The following is a 23,029-nucleotide window of genomic DNA, read 5'->3' as shown; positions in this document are numbered from 1 at the left end:
CCATTGGAGTCTTTGCACACTCTGTTCAACATTAGTCACTTCTTGGTCATTACACCTTCCTTCTTCCTTCATCTGAAAGAGCAAACACTATCAAAAAAAGGATTTTGTAAAAAAATATAAGAATGTGAAGCCCCCTCTTCCTCCGCCCTGGTAAACCAGTCTGTCTTTAAGACTAGTTGCAACCATCCATCCGAATCACTTACAAACAGTAGCACATTAGCAGAGCTTCAGAGCAGCAGTCTGCAGAACACGGGCTGGTACTTACAACAAAACCTACACAAGAAGAAAGACATGGCAGTACTTGCTTCCCATTTGCACTGTAGATCTTCTCACATCAATGTTACGACTCTGCATGTTTGTAGCTTAACACACAAACCCAAAAATACCCTGCAAGCTGGAAGACACAAAGAGAATCAGACATTACACAGTGACTTCCGTTGAGAAATTCTGTAGTGGTTTGACCAGACATCTCAGCACAAATAGCAACAGGAGGTACGTGTTGCCCTGATGTAATTACATCCTGCTACAGTCACAAACTTAGTGCTAATTGTGCTCAGACAGTCAATGAACTCAAAAATCCTAAATTATTCTCAATAACAGAAAAATTAGTATAATTTACTGATCTTTATCTACTTCAAAATTTGGCAGGGTTTTTTTCTTTCTATCCCACGCAACTGGAACTAAAAAGAGGAGAATTAGCCTGGACTTTTTTTGTTCAAGAATCAGTGGAAGTTGACCACAACTTCCCCACATCATGGCCAAGACACAGGTGATGCCAGATTCAAAGATCTGACTTTTTAGATTGCCACAGTTTCAGACATTTCTTCATATATTAGCGCTTGGCTTTCACATATGTTAAAAAATGGTGATGATTGTTTAAATGACTGGGGATATAAAAGCAGAATAAAACCATTTAAGAGCTGACAAGCTAGTATGTCCTTCAGGAATAAGGTCCACATCAAAACAGCATGAGTATTTTGAACACTGCATTTGGTTTTGGGAAGCAAGGAAGAGGGTACAGAAGGTATCTCTCCTGCAACCTTTTAAGCTGTTACCTCCCACAAGCCATTTGCATGGAAATTTCTGGAAGAGAAAGCAGATTCAGTTATAACATCCTGACTTTGGAAAACTTTCAGCTCCCATTTGCAGCTCCAAAATAGTCTACTTAGAGAAGACAGCAAGCATCCGTAACACTGCACTTCAATCAGAGGCTGGCCTGCCTTCAACAGTGAAACACAGACCAGAAAACATGAAACCCAAATGCCACAGTATTTTTAACACTGCACAAAACAAACAAAAAATAATAAATAGAGCATTTGTTCCTAACAAAAAGCCATACGGCTTAACATAAAAGGAGTTCTCCTGATGCTAACCAAATTGTTTAGCCTGCCAAAATTTATTAGAAGAAAAAAAAGAAAGAGAAGAAGAAAACATTGGAATCAGATATCCAAAGTGTCTGAAGTTTGAAAATCTGGAAACTAAACATGCATACCCTAAGACAGGTCCTTCTGTGTGAGCAAGTATAGATCTTGTTTTTATAAACTGCACAACCAGCTGGGGTTCCAAGCATGAAACTGTTCACCAGTCCCTTGTGCTCTGCCTTGGCGAGAGCACCTTACCTCACTTCTCAACAATTCCTCTGAGGCTGGAGCAGCACTGACCTTCTCCAGAGGGAGTCATTTGTCCAGCCCGGCAATACTAGCAGGAGTTAAGAGAAACATGCAGCAAGAGAGATCCAACATTCATTTTGGATTTCTGGAATCGAGCTAAAGCAGTTGAGTTAAAGCCGCATCCATGAGCAATGGATACCACAGAGGGCTGCAATACAAGAGCAAACTATCTGAAAGCTCCTGTGATTTCCAAGGACACTGAGGAAAGATGAAATGGAGGGTTTCTCTCTGGAACACTGTCAGGCAAACAAACCCAGAAAGATGCAGTTAAAGTGATTGTTTGTTGGTGGCTTCTTTTTTAATAAATGCATTTTATGCAGACTCACAAATAAACAACAAGGTTTTATGGAAAAAATAGGGTAAACAGGTATTTGTCAATTATTTTTCTTCATGAACATCTGTTTTCTAAACTCCTAAGAGCGGTGGGGTGTCAGGCATTTTGATCCCGCTTAGCACACTCACCCAAAAGCCAGTATTTGTTAGAACATGTCTGTTAAAGGAGAGTCAAGGGGAAACTACAAGACACAAGATCACTGGGATTGCCTCTGGCTACTAAAAGCAGCTATGCCTAAAGTTTAGTCTGTAGAGGTCCAGAAACTGGTAACCCTTAACAGCTACAAAATATTTCTAGTACTCTACAACTTGTGCTGTAGAATGAAGGGCAGCAGGTCTTAACAGTTTCAAAGGCCCTAAGTATGTGCAGCAGGTGTGAAAATAAATCTCTTCTGTGGAGCAGAGGAAAGACTCGAACCACAATTCACACCAGTGCCCTTCCTGCCTGAAGACACAAAGGGATACTGGCCAGACTGCAAAGCTCAGGTCTGCTCAGACATGTGGTATGAACACATGAGATGGGCTCTGCTTCTGCTGCTGGCGGATTTGGAAGCTTCGACACATGCTGCCATGACAGGGAGCGGCTTTCCGCAGGTGCCAGAGCAGCAGACGACGCCCTGCACTGCTCGCAGTAATACAGTCAGCTGCCCACGCACACGGTAGCATCAGCTTCATGTAAATGGTACAGAGCACACCTAAATTACACCTTCAGCATCTCACTTGCAAACTTGTTCTTGAGTGTCTGTCCCCCCTTCCCTGTCTCTCACCTCCTGCTGAAGGCGCTGCAGTCAATGGAGCTGTAGACACAGCTGCTGGCTAATGCTGCTCTGGACGCTCTCATGCTGCCCCTCCACCCTCCGGCCGCTTGGCACCCCCGGGGCCCCACACCACCCCCTGAAAGGTGAGTGGTGAAAGGGCCATCCCCACGATCTGGCAGCCAGCTGGCAGCAAATCCCAGGAGGCAGCATTCCTTCCCATGGCTTGCCTCCCTGCAGGGCGAACTGGCCGCCCATACCCTGGCTGCTGCCAGGGGTAAGGGATGGCAAAGTAATGTCCCTGTGTAACACCATTCAGTGTATTTCCTTCTCTAGTTCTAAATAACTTGGGACACATTCAATTTGAAAGGTAATAAAAAGACAGGAGGGAAGAGAGCTTTGCTTCAGCACAGCTGTGTATCCCAAGGCTCAGATCATAACGCTTTTAAATCTTCCTTTCTTCCTGCCCTAGACAACAAAGGAATCATCAGACTCTTCATCCAATTTAACTTGAGGTAATTTGAGCACATTTTTCCCTTCATCTTCATATGGTAACCAGTACATAGCCTGAGTGCAATCTTAGTATTCCAATTCAGTAACTGCAATTATCACTTCGGTCAACATACACAAGGTAACAGTCCTAGCTCTAGTGCTTACCTTGTACTAGATGACTAGCGTTCAGTGGTTGTCTCCAAAGCCAGCACCCCCAAGGACAAAATCTAATAATATTACAGTCATTACTTTTCATGAATTAACCACATCCTTCAGCTAGTAAAATGGTTCTCACATTCTAAGAAACACTGGAGAAGTGAAAACCCCAAACACACTAGTGTGTAAATAAGAGCAACCACTGAGGGACTAAGTCCTACCTTCCAGTCAGCTTACTGCCTGGAAATAAGAATTTTGTAAGAAACAAAGCTCATATTCTTCTCAAAAATGCTTGACCGTTATAAGGAAATATCCCCTTGCAAGCTCTATATGAAGGTATGTCAGCACCGAAGTCTTCATATGAAATGCCAGGTTTCCCCCTATCCTTCCACACACACGTGTGCACACAGGTACAGAAGTGAAGTTTATGGTGACAGTGATGTACCACATGCCTGTGTGGTGTTTCTCAAAGCAAAGCCCAGCAGGAAGGGTGTGCTTTGTCAGAAGGTGCCACCACAAATCGAGGCTTTCTGAGCGACTTCCCACGTGCAGCATTACCACTGACCCACAGTGGTTGCAGAGCGGTGCTTTAAAGCCCTGCTCTGGACAGAGCTGAATGCCGTAGGGAGGAAATAAAAGCATCACAATCACATCCCACACACAATAGCATGACACAAATTTTAAAATTTCAGCCTGAGTAGGGTCTTTGCAGTTCAAAAAGGACAAACATCCCCTAGCCTATCTTCATTCCCAAACTCTTGCCATCCACCCCTTTGCACACTATGAATCCTGTTTCAGGAAATTCTCTAATACAAGACTTAGTATCTGAAGGGACAGGGCTTCCACCACTACCCTGAAAGCTTACCTGACAATGCCACAACATCTTGCTTGGCATATAATTTCATTCCCTTACATGGACATATATCATTCCCAGCCATCCTCCCCGGAACCAACTAAACCCCTACCTTTAGTGAAAGAAGTATCACCAAAGCAAATCAATGAAACAAGCAAACCTTCCCCAGAAAACTGTATGAATGCTGGCTGAAGCTTCAGAAGCAATGACAATGACTTCCACAGACCCATGGAGAAAATTCAAGATCTGAGAAGAAAGGAAGGGCATTTAGGAGGACAAATGAAGGCAATTACAAAACTAAATTATAAGAATAGTTTAAAATAGGCAATTTGTAAGCACACTGACAGTTTTGATTAACTTAGTGCACCAGGAAAGACAGTGAAAATAAGGAATGGCCTATACAACATTAAGTGTAAGTACAAACCACTTTTAAGTAGTGCTAATAATTCTGCATTTACCCAATGTATTTCTGGCTCACACTCAAGACCTCGATTTCTTCATTTGCCAGAGTCCCAGATTTACTTTTTAGTTCCTAATTATAAAACTACTTTCACTTTTATAACTGAGTTCCGTAACACAGAATCATCTAGGTTGGACAAGACCTTGAAGATCATCCAGTCCAACCATTAACCCAACATTAACAGTTCCCAACTACACCACATCCCTCAGCGCTATGTCGACCCGACTCTTAAACACCCCCAGGGATGGGGACTCCACCACTGCCCTGGGCAGCCCATTCCAATGCCTAACAACCTGTTCTGTAAAGAAATGCTTCCTAATATCCAGTCAAAACCTCCCCTGGTGCAACTTGAGGCCATTACCTCTTGTCCTATCGCTTGTTACTTGGTTAAAGAGACTCATCCCCAGCTCTCTGCAACCTCCTTTCAGGTAGTTGTAGAGGGCGATGAGGTCTCCCCTCAGCCTCCTCTTCTCCAAACTAAACAACCCCAGTTCCCTCAGCCGCTCCTCGTACGACATGTGCTCCAGACCCTTCACCAGCTTCGTTGCCCTTCTCGGGACACGCTCGAGTAATTCAATGTCCTTTTTGTAGTGAGGGGCCCAAAACTGAACACAGGAATCGAGGTGCAGCCTCACCAGTGCCGAGTACAGGGGCAAGATCCCTTCCCTGTCCCTGCTGGCCACGCTATTTCTGATACAGGCCAGGATGCCATTGGCCTTCTTGGCCACCTGGGCACACTGCTGGCTCATGTTCAGCCGGCTGTCAATCAACACCCCCAGGTCCCTCTCTGACTGGCAGCTCTCCAGGCACTCCTCCCCAAGCCTGTAGCGCTGCTGGGGATTGTTGTGGCCCAAGTGCAGCACCCGGCATTTGGCCTTATTGAAACTCACACAGTTGGCCTTAGCCCATCGCTCCAGCCTGTCCAGGTCTCTCTGCAGAGCCTCCCTACCCTCGAGCAGATCAACACTCCCACCCTACTCGGTGTCATCTGCAAACTTACTGAGGGTGCACTCGATCCCCTCGTCTAGATCATCAATAAAGATGTTAAACAGGAGTGGCCCCAAAATCGAGCCCTGGGGGACACCACTCGTGACCGGCTGCCAACTGGATTTAACTCCATTCACCACAACTCTTTGTGCCCGGCCATCCAGCCAGTTTTTTACCCAGCAAAGCGTGTGCCCATCCAAGCCGCGAGCAGCCAGCTTCGTCAGAATGCTATGGGAAACGGTGTCAAAGGCCTTACTGAAGTCAAGGTAAACTACATCCACAGCCTTTCCCTCATCCAATAAGCAGGTTGCCCTGTTGTAGAAGGAGATCAGGTTTGTCAGGCAGGACCTGCCTTTCATAAACCCATGCTGACTGGGCCTGATCCCCTGGTCGTCCATTATATGACTTGTAATGGCACTCGAGATGACCTGCTCCATGACCTTCCCTGGCACCGAGGTCAGACTGACAGGCCTATAGTTTCCTGGATCCTCCTTTCTGCCTTTCTTGTAGATGGGTGTCACATTTGCCACCCTCCAGTCCAATGGGACCTCCCCAGTTAGCCATGATTTCAGGTAAATCATGGAAAGTGGCTTGGCGAGCACATCTGCCAACTCTTTCAGCACCCTTGGGTGTAACCCATCCGGTCCCACAGACTTGTGTGTATCCAAGTGGTGTAGCAGGTCTCTGACCACCTCCTCTTCAACTGTGCTCTTCAACTATGATAGTCTATACTATGATAGTCTATACAATGCTTTCTGTAATGAAAACCTGCTCCTCAGCTGAGTCAGACGATTTGAACCCACAAAGCCATTCTGCCTTTTTTTTTTTAAACTAAATGGCCCCCACTTCCCATATCCCTCTTTCACCTTCTCTGTTTTAACTGTTTAATATATAAAGCAGCTATTATTTTAAAAATAAGAGTAGATCCTGTTGTATCAACATCTGGAGGCTACAGTTCCAAAGCCTGACAGGAACAGTACTCTCTCTTCAGCAGCTTCCTTGGTGTTCATCCCACTACTAACTCAGGTCACCATTGTACTGGCCAGCATCTGCTTTGTGTATACAGCATACTCAGAAAAGGAAATCTCTCATGCAGGCATCCATTATCCCTACTCCTATTTCTTTGATTTTGCTCTCATCCATGCAATTTCTGTCAGTGAGAAACAGGAGCTGGGGGGGGGGGGGGGGGAAAGAAAATCAATATTGCCATTGCCTTCATCATACTATTTTAACTTTCCTTCTTTGTAGCACTTTTTAAGTCCTTTTTCAGTTAATTTCTCTTAGTCCTTTACTGAAGGCCCCAAAGAAGCACAGATATGTAACAAAGTTGCTGTAACAGATGTCAATGGCATCTAACATCTCTTTTCAGCGGAACTAAATTCTTTAGTTAAGAAGCTAATGCATAGTACGTGAACAGAAACATCCACAACTCTTGCTACTTCTCTCTATTAGGGGTTTGTTTTATTTTAAACAGCAGAACTCCAAAGAAAGTAACTCACTGGAGCTGTTTTACCTATTCACTATTCAAAAATTTCCTCAGGCTAAAAAATCCCAAGAAACCACAGCAGTGGCATTTTTAGAGCACTTGCCCAATCTCCTTAAATCTAAAATCTCACTAGAGGAGGTGGCCAGACATTGGTTAGCCAGTCCTGAATAAAGCCTTCTACATCTGTTCATCACAGCACCTGGCTAATTCAATACAGGCAGAAAAATCTAGCAGCTCACATTAATCTCCACAGAGTTTGAATAAAGCCAGGATTTGCCTCTGGGACAAACACTGTCCTCAGAAATCAAAAGCTTCTCTTAAAAAATTATATGAAGAGCTGCATATGTCATAAACGAAAAAGCTATAGAGCAGTACTAAATAAAAGCACCCCACAACAAAATTTTATCTCCTGAAAGAAATACTGTCTTCTAGTATTTTTAGTATTACCTATAGGGGAAAAGAGGAAATCATCTCTCAGGATATGCATTTAATATAATTTCTTTCTTTCACACCTCTTTACACTGCACTTATTTCACTGGATACATTTCAGATAAATGCCTGCTCGTAACAAGCTCACAGCTGCAGCGCACCTCATAAAACACTTCTGAATGGAAAAGCATTCTTAAGATTTGCAGCTCTTGCCTCCAGCAGTTTCTGAGACAATAAATGCTGATTGTTTCTCCTTCAGTGACTTGTGGTTTTTAAAACAGGATAATCACAGTGACCGACCCAGTACTGCCACAGGAGGGACTAAATATTTTCTTTATTTCATCACACAATAATCTGATTGAATGCAATATTGAGATCGTTCTCATTCAGCCTTTTCAGGCCAGATTTCTCAAGACAGGCTCATATCAGCATAAGCAGAGTAACTGATTGTGCTGGCTGTCTCTGGGTGGCAAAGTTTTGAGCCTTTCACCCAACGTGAGCCAAACATGACAGTCAAAGATATGCAGAAAGAAGGTTCCTTTCACAGAGACTGAAAACTGGCCACAGGCTAGGAGGGAGACCTAGGAAACAGCTTGCAGAGGAATGACACAGCCTTTCCCCAGCTCTGTTCCTCTGACCCTGCAGCCTTGAACACGGCCCTGAGCCAGGCACAGCACGAGCTGCCCCATGCCCAGTGTGTAGCCAGGAAGAGACAACCCTGCACACCAGGGGCTCAACAACCGCTGCTAGAGGAACTTGCTTATTGGACCCTCGTGCTTCCAAGCTAACCACTGATGGGCACATTTGGGACTGCGGCTTCTGAGACTTCAAGATACACAGCTCAGTCCTACTGCCAGACCTCTTTCTTGGACCTGGGGAGATTCCACCATCCAGCAGCTCTGAACTCCAAGCACTGACTGAAAAGAAACCATTGCTCCATAGGCTTGGAGCAGCAGCTGACAGTCAAAAAGGGTCACTGCCAGGTGATTTCGATGAGCTTTTGTGAACAACTTTTAACGAAGGGCAGTTATTTTTTCCAGAGCAGAGCAGGGCAGGGCAGCAGACAGGAATGCAATACAACAGACTGCCCTGGAGCAAATCCACCCTTGTGGAGTCCCAGGGTTGACACATCCTTGGGCAGGACAGCACAGCACACCTACAATTTTGTCACAAACATAGAGGAACACCCTCCACCCTCCTCCTTTGATGGAGGGAGGTCTGATGGGATTATGATGAGTGCATACTAACACCGGTGCCTGCCTGAGCCTGTGCCTCCCACAGAGATGAGGTTCTCCCCACCCCTGCACAAAACCACACACTCCCCCCCTGCAGGAGCTCCACAAAAGCTGTTGTCCCCACAAGGATGTGATTCTCCCAATAAACTGGCCAGCAGGTCCCTACCTCTGTGTACAGCAGCACTGCCAGATCCAGAGCCAACTTCCCCTCCATCTCCATGGCCTCACGCTGAACACTACCTTTTCTCTTGACTGTAGTTTATTAGAAGGAGAAAGTGACTGGGAGGCAAGTATCTTAGAAGGAGTGGGGACACAAAGATAAATGACAGAGGAAGTTCTTGTCTGTATGGGTTTTGTCACAAAGCAAAAGCAGGTAGTAATATGTGGAGCATCAGACCCCAACTGTAGAAGAATCAGCATCTCTGCCTCCTGGAAGATGGGAGAGGGGGTTTGTTTTTAATGTCAAGATCTTAACATATTTTACCACATAATATAAAAAAACCTTACAAGTGATGAGCAATCTTTTAACCTCGTAGTACCTTTTTTCCCCATATAACAGGATGCTTCCTATATTCCAAAGCTCTTAAGTTTTGGCGTTGCTTTCCTCCTTTTTCTAACCGATGAAAACATAATCATACTCTTGATTCTAACCCATCCCAATAACAATTAATGTCATTGAATTAGTCTTTTACTAGGTGACTGGACAGAACTAATTTAGTTCTTGAACTGAATGGAGATTTAATTAAGTGATTATTTCCCTGATAAGTATTAACACAATTCATTAAAAAAAGCACTTCTGTCAAGGTTAGTACCATATTTAATAGAACTGTGACTACTATTTATGTTTGCAACTATTCAAAAGTATGTAAATGCTTGAACAAAGCTCTAAGTTTCTATAAATTGCTAAACCCAAAAGTAATCAGGTGAATTGTCAAAGAGAACATCATGAAAACTTCTGTTCCTTTGACTGGCTTAATTCTGTTTACTCAATCATGGGAAAATTTCCACCCTTCAGTCATCAGCCCACCAGGACATACCACACTATTTTCCCTCCACAAAAGCTGTTTGCATGCATCTCCTTCCTGTTTTTATTGTTCCCATCTCTTTCCAACTTCTCCTTTGGTCTCTGCTCTCTGAGAACAGAGGAGGAAACTACAGGACCTAATAGTGATACTGCTACAAAAAGAAGGAAAATGAGAGAAGTAGGGAGAACCAAAGACATAAAAATAAGAAGTAAGGAGCTCTATCGAGCAGAATAGAGATACCAAAGAACTGGAACACTCATTCTCAGGAGCACTACAATGCACATAACTGTGATTCCTTCACTCCAGCCATGCTCTGTTAAATAAGCGTAACTAACTCAGCTGCAGATGTCCTCTGAACGTTTACCTCTGAGACACTGAGCACTTCTGCAGTAGGGGACTTTTCAGGCAGATTGAAATATAGAGGTGAGATGACGGGGCCCTTTTCACAACAGACTCCCAAAGGGTATCCTGCCTGCCACCACAGCCACCTGTCCCATTTACCTCTCTCATGGCCTCTGGTCTCCAAGTGTGTTTATCAGGAAATGACTGTTACCTCAAGCATGAGATATCCTCAACTTCTCATTTAAACAGAAAGGGGTGATTGGGGCAGGGAGGCTGTGGGGTTATTTGTTTGCCATCTTTTTTCAGAAATAGTACAATGTCTGAGGACTCTGGCAGAATACCCTGATCAGATGTGGCCAAATACTGTAACCTTATTCTCCAATTCTATTTTGTCACTTTAAATTTAGGAAAGGAATTATTTGCTAAAGTAGAAATAGACTTAATGTATCAGCTGCTGCGGCCCATTCTGCCCCAGTTCAGAGACAGATGCATGTTGCTGCTTTTCCCAGCCAAGCCATGAGGATCTCCAAACAACCCCTTCTCTTGCAGTAGTAAAGGCTGTGATATTTGTCAGGGACATGGGCTCCACTCATGCACCACAGATGGCAGAACTACTGTGGTTTAAGAAGTTACCACCTCCAACCAGGCTGTGATAATTGTCCAAAAGGCCACTAAATAGAACAGCTTAATTCTCATTGCCCTCCCAATCAAGCTTAAAACCACAAAGACACTTGAAACTCATCTGAGGCTTGCTAAGAGCATGTCCAGCAGTCAGCCATGATGGCCCAGCTGATGGGCAGAGGATCACCAGTGCAAGTGCTTCTGACAGTGTAACAACCTGCATGCATGTTGTTTCTGCACTGAGCAGTAAATAACTGCACAGAGCAGTGGGCATCAGCTAGCCCCCATCTGGTAAATACACATGCAAGTTCATAAACAGTTCTATGAGTAGCCTGGCTGGACTGTTACATGCTCCCTTCAGTGCTTCCAGGACTGGGGTCTCTTCCCTGACATGCCTTTAGACAGAGAAGCAGGCACAGGAAGTTCAGAGGAAATACTTCCAAAAGCTCCTTCAAAAGAAGGTGATACACTAGCAGAAGTCACTCTCACAGTCGGAACAGCCTGGTAATGCTTAGAGACCACCAAATCCACTCAGGATTGCATGGTGCTAGAAAGTATATGTGGTACCTGCAACATAATAAAAATCCAATGTAACCTGAAAAAAGAAAGAGTAGTAACATGCATTTGCACGAACATACTCCCAACTGCAGTAAAGCAGCATAAGCTGTGCATTGTCTCATCGGTCCCCAGACCTATCAGTGTCCAATGCCACACAAAGTACTGCTTCAAGAGCAGAACCAGAGAGGAAAATGCATTCTCGAAAACCTGTGGGCACAACCGATAAGGAGGGTGGCTATTGCTGGACCTGGTTCTGTTTGACAGCAAGGGAACGAGAGCTTTCATGCTATTTTCTCTTCACTAAACACAGCACTCTCTTGCCAAGCAGTTTTAGATGAGAATGCTGCAATCCTGTCCTTAATGCTTTACAAAGAAACTGTTGTGAAGATCAAAGGGGTTTTTTCTCCTTTTGCTAAATAGCATGTACCGGAAATTGGAAAACTGAAACTCGGATCCCCGGAGAGGAACTAAGGAAAAGCAAAACACTATCTGGCAGCGGCTATCGTAATATGGCATTATGATTCACAGATAAAAAATGTAAAGGGAAAAGTCAAACCAGAGCGTAAAGAAGGTCTAGTAGGTGAATTGCCTTCTGGATTATCACAGGTACAGAATTTTCCACGGCAGTGTGTGCATGAAAAATACCCCAATATTTTGGAAGTAAATCCTGCCTCACTCTGTACCAAAGGGGCTCCCAATCAGAAAATGCCTTAACCATCAAGGCAAATTTCTGAACATTCCCTCAACAACATTTCAAGCTAGAAAAGAATTTAGAGTAGCTAGTATAAGCATCTCCAAGCCAAACAAGTAAAGAGAACAATGTCAACAGGCAAAGGACAGAATTGCTTTGGTTTGGGGGCGGCGGGGAGTGCTTATTTGTTTTGACCAAAGTAAAAATTATCCCAGCAAGTTTAAAAGCAATGAGAGAGAAGTAATTTGAAAACAATGAAAGAGAAGGTGGTTAGAGTCACAAATGATCACAGCACTCTGTGAACTGAATTTGCTGCTGTACTCTTTCTACAGACCAGTGCACTGATGCACCACAGTGAACGTTTTCTCTCTTAAAAAGCTTTATAAGCTGCCTTGGCAATTTGGAAATCTTAGTGTTATCATTGAGATATCCAGTAAACAGCATGAAAAGGTAATCTAGATTAACGCTCCAACAGTGGGCACAAGATTGAAATTTTCTGTCCCACACTTGTTTACAGAGGGTTTCCTAGTCATGACTGTAAATGTTTGTTTGAGCTTTTTTAAATGTTACAAGCTTTGACACAAAAAGAAATTCTGATGTCATTTGCTACATACATAATAATGTATTATGAAAAAGTGATGAGTAGATACGTGAGAAAAAGTGATGACCTAATATGAGTTACACTTACAGAGTTATTCGCTGCAGGCTCAAAATATTTTCTTCCTCTTTATTACTTTTGATATGCAAGATCTCTTTAGTCCATTTCTAATTACCAGTGTAGCATAGCCTGAGTTGAACTATAATATATTGCTAATGGCAACAGCAGTAGTTCTACATGTTTATTTCACTAAAACATGTTTCACCTTGGAACTGTCCAGCTGGACTTGGACAATGGGTCAGACCCCAGAGGTGTAACAGATCTCCCACTGCTGCACCCGCTCCTACTGACAGAGAATCTACTCCAACAGCTGCTGTATTTTCAAGTAAAACTTGGACAGATGGCATTGCCCTTCTTAGAAAAGTATTCCCACACTACACAAGGATTTACCTACGCGCACACACTTACTTGTTTTATGTAAGACAAACACCATACCTCATTCCTTCTGTAGACCTATTTTGGTAGTTACGGTAGAGCTGAGGAACGCCTAACATCGCCTCGGTGAACACTGCAAGGAAGCCCAGGGTTTCCACAAAGAGAGATGAGTCAAGCCAGAGGTAAGTGATGTAACCGGTCACACCAGTGAAGGTCAGGACACACTGCACGTAGTCTGTAAACTTGCTCCAATGCCAAAAATAGTTCAAGTCAAAATCTGCAACACAATAGGAATGGGAGAAGAATAAAATATGTTTTCTCAACAGGACTCAAAGTTAATCAGGGTGGAATTGAGAACTGGGAAGCATAAGGGAGCCACTGTCAGTCTTTGGAGGTAGGGGAAGGTAGAAAATGAGGGAAAGGATTAAAAACAAAACAAAAAACCCATCAAACTCAAAACCAACAAGAAAAATAAAAAATAGGAGTCTTGATTTGGAAAACATTTTTTGGGGGGGTGTTCAATACAGAAACAATAAAACAAAGACTTGCAAACTACCAAAACATTTACAAAGATGATTTTTAAAGAGAAAGCATTGACCTTCAGTTATCAAACATGAAGAACTCTGGATAGGACTCTAGCAGAGTTGGCTCAGGAAGTCTTTCAGAAAAACCTTCACAATACTAAGTACAGACCCCAAGCACATCAATGCAAGCGCTCTCTCTCATGTCATTATCTCCACCTTCAAACAGCCTCAATCCAAGCTGCTTAGAAGGTCACCTAAATTCCACGGCTCTGTTCCCTGGTGCAGTGTAGCTGCCTGTGGTGAAGGGCAAGCTGCCATCTGCAGTTGGTACAGCTTCACTGAGGTAGGTGCAAGACAAGAATCCTCCCCGGAACAAGGCCTCCCGCAGATGTCACCACTTTGCACTCCAGGGGCAAAATGCGCTTTGCTCTTGCCTTCGCCTGTACCGGTGAGTGCAGGGTGCACATCCATTTCTACATCCATCAGAACAAAACGCTATACCACAAAACACAACACACTCTCTTGAGAGGAAAGAACAAACCAACCACAGCTTTTGCTTGGCACATTTCACAGCATACTGCTGGAAGATACGTAGCTATCTTATTGATGAATAATAAAATACGCAACGCCATTACCATTGACTGTGTAGCAAATAACTATAATATTGTGTAAGAACTCTGAAATAACTGTTCATTAGCAGGTGCTGCTCATGTCTTCCTTTCTCAAAAGCACTTGAAGTTAATAATATCTACCTCAGACCAGCTGGACTCTGTTAATTATCAAGATGATGAACCTAACAGGGTAATTACAACCAGCCCAAATATGTGCAACACGCTGGCACATCACTAGTCAATTTCTGTCGCTGTGTCCTCAGCAGAAGTACAGAATGCTACAAAAAAGTCCTACTGTTAACTCAGGCAAGGAAGACATTGACCTCCACTGACTAACAACAAATTCAGTGAAATGGGAATACAGGCACTTAGCTGCCTGAGGATACATATCATAGTTTCATTTTCTGCATCTTTTCACACTTTCATATCATTATCAGTCTGGCCCTCAGACACTCTTTATTAACTAGTCTCCCCTTTTTAGTACTTGGCAAACCCATGCCTCAAGACAACTACTGACTACATCCAGCTGAACCACTTTGCCACACAAAGAGGACAGCAAAACTGGCCAGGAGCTGTACCCAACCTGTAGCATTGTCAGCCATCACCCAAAACTGAATTAAATAATCTGTGGCAAAGCCACTGTCAATGTAACATTGACCTTCAGTGTTTTATGGCAGTAAAACTAGCTCCTCAGCCTTAGAATTCAGAGATACAAGACTAAGTGAAAGGTAGACCCAACGCTGGCACAGTCCACACAGCACGTGAACATCATGCATTTCTGGAGCTTTGTGAAGGCTTTCCTTTTTGAAGATGAAGGAAGAACAAAATAGAATGCAGCAGAAAAAGGAAGGTACAAGGCAACTGCAATGCTAGGAAAAACATTATCCATTTTAATTTATCTCTACTGCATTTTCTGGAGAGGAGCAGAGTCAATGAGAACCTCTGACAAAGTAGAAGGAGTAAGAGACACCCAAAACTCCCATTCCTTTCACTTTGCCTGACCTACATCTGCACAGCATAAAATAGCAAAAGGCTATTCACACTAATTTTCCCAGCGTCATGAGCAATACTGAGCAAATGACCCAACACAACAAATCTGACACGACGCAACTGTTACATTTGCAAGAGATGCTCTCTGGGACAGAGGCATTTGGGATTTCAATGGGGACAGAATAATAAAGAGCAGAAGAAAAGGGGATGAAGAGAAAGATGAAATTGGTGAGGTCTCAGGCCATTTAAAAAATCAACATCCATTCTGGAAAAAGAGAGCTACTGCTGACTTTTGAGTAAGATTTAACTGCTTACCAGACGATTTTTTTAAATCTTCTGAGATGTTCTCGCACGCCTTTAGTTTCTTCACAGACACCTAAAGCACTGGCTTTCAATCCTCAAAAAAGCAGGTGTTTCATTTTACTTCAGAGCTCTCGCATTCAAACATGCTGGGTGGAAAACTTTCGTTTACTTTCCAGCAAGGGTAATTCAACTTTGATACAGTGTTTGACAGATACTGTCTCAGACCAATACCTGAAAACTAGCAACTGGTGGCAGCCATAGCCAAGAACACGCGAAGCATACTCTTCCAGACAGTTCCATCCCTAGAAAAAACCATCTTGGCTCTCAAGATAGCTACATAGTCATTACACCTTGAACTCTGGACGCAACAGCATTTAGTTTGGATCTGGATGCCGTGCTGCCTTGGGCATGCAGGACCCTTGGCCCCTCACTCATTAAACCCTCCCACCAGCTGTCAGGGCTGCCCTGCATACACTTGTGTTTCTCTTCCTGCGTTCTCCACATCCTCAATGATCCTTTTGAAAATACCCATCCCTGTACACCAATCCTTATTTCCCCAAGTTCATTTTCATAACAGAAATGAAAGAACTAAACCTACATGGGGGTGCAGAAGTTTCGGAACTTCAGGGAACAAAAAAAGTCAATGTTCACACAGCTACTGTGAGGCCAGCTACAAAATCCATGGACCTGTGCAAACAATTAAACACGCAGTTACCTCTTGCTACGCCAGCTGTTTATGTGCATATTCAGTACTAGTGCACTGAAGTCTATTGCCATTCACATAAGTACTAATGTCCCTGAACCTAGTATTAGGCAGTGAAGAAATCTGGTAATGATGATAATTTACTCATCATCTTTTGTCTGAAAATCTTAAGTATTATATAATAACATACATAGATGAGAAAACTATTGTGTGAAACAGGACTTCAGATGAAGCAGGAGAGTTAATTACTAGCACAGGAAAGAGACTGATACTCTCTTTTGCTCATAACTATCATGATGCTATATAGTCTCCATTTCACTATACTAGGTTATGAGTAAGTTCTAGTTTCTGCTATAAATTTTGCTTGGTAATGTTCTCCTGAAAGAAAGAAAGGAAGTCAAAATGAGATAAGAACAATCATAACCTTGGTAATAGCCTTAGAGAAAAACATCTGAATTATCTTAAGAACAACCCGATACATAATCACTAATTGCTCTACTGAACAGATGTATTTTCCAAATGCAGAAGTCTATTTTAGGACACTACACATAACCAAACTCTGCATTACCAACTACTTCCAGAAAGAAGTAAAAGAATGACTAAACTTAAAATTAAAAAAAAGTAGATAACAGCATACTTGACCTTTCATATGGGTCGTAGTCTCTCTGGCCCTTACTTGAACTGCTGAACTGTTTTGACACGATTGCTTCTTTTTAACCAAGGCTGAAGCTTATCTTCTGTGACAAATGGTTTCAGAAATTCAGGGGGAAAAAAAACAAAATCACATAGCCATCTCTTCAAGGTTTGGAAATAAACTGTGACTCATTTTTCCAAGTGGCTCCCTCCTCAAGAGTCCAAACACATTAATTCTGTAATAGGAGATATATACTTGGAAAGAAAAAAATGTTGGTTGTGCTGAGTACTGTGACAGGTATATGCAAAAAAGGCTTTTAAATGCTTAAACAAAAGGGAACTGTCCCTTCAAAAAAAAAAAGAAAGGAGGAGTTTTAAATACAGAACAAAATCCACACGTGTGTGCAGACCAGTCCTGTCGCCCTCCATACAGAGCAATCTGCACCAAGGGGAGAGGCAGATGTCCCAAGAAGATAGCCAGAGAACATCAATCAGTGCCCTGGGCCATATCTTCTGAGGTGCAGAACTGGACAAAGTTATAAATATTCTTGCAAACATTTGAAGAAAATTATGAATAATAAAGATGATATTGGGATTTTTGCCCCCTCTCCCCCAGCAAACATCATCCCTTTTCTTTAAAAGGGCAAGACAAGAAATCCCACTGCACCACATTTTGCTTCTATCAAACATCTTAAAATCTGTCCAAGTTAAATCTGGATGCATATCTTTCTATTCACTGAAATGGGAAGGCACTGCTTGCACAGCTCACTCCATTCACTAGCTCCCCATCCTGCCCAGAGAGAAATTCATGACACGAGTTTGTAACCATACTCAGTTGAGGCAGTTCAAATGCTAACTCCCAGTCACTAACGTCCTGGATTGATCTGAACGGGCATTACTGCAGTGAAAGGTACTGTATCTTACTACCCATGCCTGAGCTCTTTAATCCACTCAGTGAGCTGCATTTTAAACATGTTAATCCATTGATAGATAAGAGAGTTATGTTGGAAAATCCTATTGATGCTGGGGGAAGGAGCAGCACAGTAGGTTCTTTGTGCACTGACTGGAGAAAAGTCTACACAGTTTGAGGGTGAAGATGAGATTAAAAGACCTCCTCTGGGAGGCACACTGCATGTCAGATATGAAAAATGTAAAGCAGGCAGAGACAGCATTGCAAATAACCATGGTTAGCACTAGTCACGCCAAAATGCAAGTAGTAAATTCAAGATTCTGGTGAGGGACAGATGAGAAGTGACACAAAGACGGGTCCACAGTTTCAACTTTCACTTGAGAATGACACAGAGCTCTGAACAGTTACATTATTTTTAGTCAAGAAGCATTTTATACCAAGTCAGCTACCACACTAATTCCTTTCGGGAAAGTGAAGCAAAGACTTTGACATCCTAAAAATTATTTACTGTAGCTCTCAATGCTCGTTGCATCTTATTTTGTGCCTTGACCTTTCTAATTCTGTACCTACATCCTTGCGCTACATCCACTCACACTTGTCCTTAGTAATTTGACTCAGTTCCCACTTTTTGTTTGACTCCTTGCATTTGAGGTCAATGAAGAGCTTTCAATTTATATTCCCTGTCTTTGTGAGGTGGGAGAGTTTGCATTTGAGCCTTTTGTATAGCTTCACCAAAGAAATGAACTTCCTTCTTATGAAGGCTACTGGTTTTATTTTACTGTGCTCCCTCCCACTCCTTATAAACACCATCAATTCATAGCCATTCACCCAAATGGCCCCCCATAATCAAACCCTTAACCTCCTATATGAACAACACTGCTCACCAATTCATTCTAAGAGCATGCTGGACTGTCTCTACTCCCAAGTGCCTTTCTAAACAGATGCCTGGGTAGTTAATCCTCCTCTCATGGATTACAGCTAAGTCTTGTGCTTTGGGAGACTGCAGTGCTGTTCCAAGAAACTCTGATTTCCATCATCTAACTCTGGACCACAGTGCCTGCCCACCTGACCCAACTGTTCCTGTCACAGCCTACTCCTGTGCATGATCAAAGGAGTCCAGCCTGAGCAGTCAGACGCCCAATGCCTCCCTTAACACTGGAATCCAAAACCTGAGGGCTTAGATGCTGTGAAAGAGCCTGATAATGGTAATTCAGCCAACCTGGAACAGTTACAAAATGCAGTCATGGCTGGGAATTTCAGGTTATTATCCATGGTCTGTTTACTGAAAAACGTACACACAGTTCAAGGATGCAGGAGATGGAACCTACAACTCTCTACCCTGCCTGTGGGTCTTAACCACTGGGCTACAGTGCAGCAGACTCCCCCTCACTTGCTCTTTTGTGTGTCTCAAGAAGCTTGTGGTCTCTCCTGTAAAAGGGTTTCATCGTAAGTACAATGTCCCTCCTCATCCCAGCCTGGCAACAAGGGGCAACTCTTTGGATAGCTGGAAGACGCAGGCTTGTATCCCCAGGCTGACAAGGGAAATTAACTCAGACCTCTCACATCTTGAGTGACTGCTCTAAGCTACACACAGGCACTGCACTCAGCAGTAGCACCTTAAAATAAATAAATTTTGCCACATCCTCTGAAGAGGACTTGGATGGCACCTGCCGCAAGAGGTGGAGCCCAGGCAGTGGATTCTGAAAAGGCGCCTTCTACACTTGCAGTCCTCCAGCTGCAGCAAATCCTCAGGCATTTGCCTCAGGCGTTATCTGTCTCCCTGGCAATACTGATTTCAGATGCCTCATCTCAAAACAGCAGCGGGATGACAGAGCAGCATGCTGGCTAGCACTCCCCACCTTGCTCATTCTGAGTAGCTCCCAGCCAGCAGGTGGGTTTGTCCGATCCTCTGTTCTGAAATTCCCGCGTACCCCACAGGGCACCCAGGAAAAAACTGGGGTAACAAGAGCAGAAACACTCTGCATGACTTTTAACAGGCAATCCATAACTTCTCTCACTCTCATCAACTACATATCCGGCTAGGCACTTTCTTCTTTCCTTCCAGAAAGAAGGAAGGAAGCAGCATTAGAGACAGACAGTGAGAACTGATACATTTAGATTTTATTTCTGATAGAAACCTGCAAAATGCTGTCTGAAGCCAGCATTTCTTTCACACTCACTGGGACTGAAAAGGGACTTGTTATGTTTCACTCATGGTACAAAAGAAATGAGAGCTTAGCAGCAAAAACTTCTGGTTCTGATCCAAACCACTCTCCTTCTGAAAAAAAAATTAAGGAATCCACCATCTTGCACAGTCTCTATAAAGATACTAATATCACCATTCTCCATCTCCGTTCCTTCAGGCCCATGACTTGGGAATTTCTGCGTCTCTGTGTACTTTTAAGTATCTGCACAGACCTGTCACCACAATACCTGAGCATCCCTCCATGTGCCTTTGCCTTATAACATTCCCATCTACAGGCTGTTCTCATCTGGCCTTCACACTGGGTAGTACCCAAACACTCGCACTTCTTCCTCTGTAGCACCTTCTGAAAATATCACCCTAGCGTATACTAAACAAATTACTGTCACTGAATTAAATCCATTTTTGACATCCTTTGGCCCACACAGTGCCTTTCTTGGCCACATCCAGATTGATGTCAGAGTTTCAGTAGAGCCAATCCTCTTAGTATTTGACTCTCCTTAAAGCCCCAGCACAAAGTCCTTACAAAAAGTAATCAGTAGATTTTCATGTGAGAGGGGAAAAATGTCAAATCTTAATTGCAGAGAAAAAGGCTGAAAACCTGAGCCAAATAAACCTTGAAGATTCATACAAAGAACCTTTGTTTTTAAAAACTCACTGGAGGTTTTGGTACTTGGTGGAAGACTGTTGAACACCTGAGATTAGAAGCTCAAGTCTGATGAAACCTCCTCTACGTCAACATTATCCCTGTCTCCCTCAGTCATCTCCTCCAGTTTGAAGGCCTTGCTTTTCTTTGCCTCATTTTATGTGGTGTCACCAGCTTCTAAAATCTCTTATGCTGGATCTCTGTTTTGTCATATCAGGTTCATGTTTTTTCCCCACCATCAGGATTATTACCCACTCTTCTTCCTCCTTCTCAAAAAAAAATTATACACAAGTGGGCTGAAATTGTTCCAGCACTGTGACTCCCTCAGGGCTTCTCACTCATCTTCCATAGTGTTCCCCAGCATAACATACCTTCGAGCATCAGCCACTGCTTTGCCCTACCCCTTCAGGTCCTATAAGGTCCACCCTATGTCCTCACCAAAGGGAATCAGTAATTGCAAGGTTAAGAGACACATGTTATTTACAACTACTTAAAAAAATCACACACAAATGCACCGGTATATATAAAAAAGTCAAACAATCCATACTCTATTTCATAATACCCTGCCTTTCCCATTAATTTGCTACTTTCCTGATTTTATGCCATTTGGCTTAAGGGAAACCTTTGAGTAACAACTTAGCACAGTGGTCTTGACCACAGATAATCAGCAGTAACAGCTATATCGACCATTCTGTGAACCTTATAGAACAGCAATTAAGAAGTTACATGTAGTCTGAAAGCTCTAGCCCTGCTGTTAACACACAGGACAAGTAAGACTGAAAACCTAAAGCAAAATATCATACCCTGGGCACCTCCTGTGCAGCTGACAGCCTTTGCTGTGCTATCCACAGTGTAATTTGCTTTGTACACAGTTTCAGTTTATGGGAGTCTCACAGTAAAGAGAAAAAAAACATTTTAGAGAAAAATGCAGTTAGATAAACCCACAAAATTAGGTTGACCTTTAACTCCTCTTTGACATTTTCCATTGTCTTACAAAAGGATGCAGAATTATTTACATCACTTGCACTGCACTGTTACCAGCCCTGCTAAAATTTTCATTTTTGTGTGTGTTTATATATACACCTAAATATGCTTGCATACACATACATACCTCTTCTTCACACTACAACTGCTAATGTTATAAGCATTAAAAAGAAAGCAAAATCATAAAACCAAGCAGGGGAGAGTGAAGTTTTTTTGTTCTAATACAGAAGAAGTTCTAGCAATTATGGTATCTGTGAACAAGGCTCCAACTGTTGGGCTCAGAGACTGCTGGCAAATGCCAACTGAGCTGGGAAATCCACATGGAGCAGTCTAGCTCAGCCCAGCCATCTCTGCACATTACTGCAGAACGAGTGTAACCAATTCTGGGTGAACCAGAAGCAACCTCCTTCCCTGCTCCCCCCAAAAAAGCCTGCAGAAGTATACTCTGGTCTAGTCTCTTCCAAAGCAAGGACATTTCTTGGAGTTCTCCAGATGGCTGACGCTTTCAAGGCAGTCTTGCAGGGGGTACACTTGCAACCCCCTACCAATTTACCTTGTGCAACATATGCCATCCAAACTTTTGTTTTCTTCAAAAGTCCAGATGAAAGAAAACACCAGGTCTGTACTCCTAGAGCTGGCCAGTAAGATTAGGAGAAGAAAAAAGACAGACAACGACCACCACAGATACATACCAATATTGCTATTAGGGCAAGGCACTCAAGCCTAGAGATATCTAAATCAATGTAGTTATAGGACTGTATCTTCTCTGTGAAGATTGGCCTCCTCAGTAACATCACTACAGAAACAAATTATCTACTCTGCTGCTGCTACTTTTGCCTGTTCAGTAGGGAAGTTGTCCCTCCTTTTTCTATTCCAATGTATTGACCTTTCTTCTTAGTCCCTGTCTCCATGAGACTGTCTCAACAGCTGGCAAAAGCAGCTATTAACTGACTTACAGATGACTGATGAAGGAGACCAGCCTAGTAACTAGGCAGATCATGGGGCTAGGAAAGCCACTGGAATGAAGTAGCTGTAGCCCAAAGGAATTAGTGCTACAGAAAATAAGCTATGTATTTGAAAGGTGGAGCGAAAGCAGCATAAACAGCTTTAGAAATTATGTGAGACAGAGAGAGCATGGACTTCAGAAGGAAATCCTTCTCTCACAGAGCAGCACGTCCTCCTCTCAAGGCACCACACAGGAATGAAATGGGAAGCCCAGGGTCCGCCACAACAGTTTTGATGACTCTGGGCAGCCAATACTTTCACTACAAACACTCCTGATTCTGCTCACCTCCTATGCCAAGAGCATCGAAAGTCCCAAAGCAAGTCAAACTAACGAAATTAACTCCTCAACCCTTCACCTGCAAGCACAGCTCTGAAGTAAGGCCTTTGCTCC

General features: G+C 43.2%; 1 protein-coding gene across 2 annotated transcripts in view; it reads right to left on the bottom strand.

Annotated features, from left to right (window-relative positions):
* Window positions 1–23,029, bottom strand: part of SLC66A2 (solute carrier family 66 member 2) — a 68,818-nt gene that overhangs the window by 9,674 nt on the left and 36,115 nt on the right. For both annotated transcript variants that reach the window (XM_074870443.1, XM_074870451.1), the window contains one exon: window positions 13,187–13,403. In XM_074870443.1, coding sequence (XP_074726544.1) covers window positions 13,187–13,403 — 217 coding nt within the window. The remainder of the gene's footprint in view (window positions 1–13,186; window positions 13,404–23,029) is intronic.

This window comes from Strix uralensis, chromosome 1 (genome assembly GCF_047716275.1).
Source record: "Strix uralensis isolate ZFMK-TIS-50842 chromosome 1, bStrUra1, whole genome shotgun sequence".
In the NCBI taxonomy this organism is placed as follows: Eukaryota; Metazoa; Chordata; class Aves; order Strigiformes; family Strigidae; genus Strix; species Strix uralensis.
Note: the sequence above shows the minus strand (reverse complement) of the source record. Positions and strands in the feature narration are given on the sequence as shown.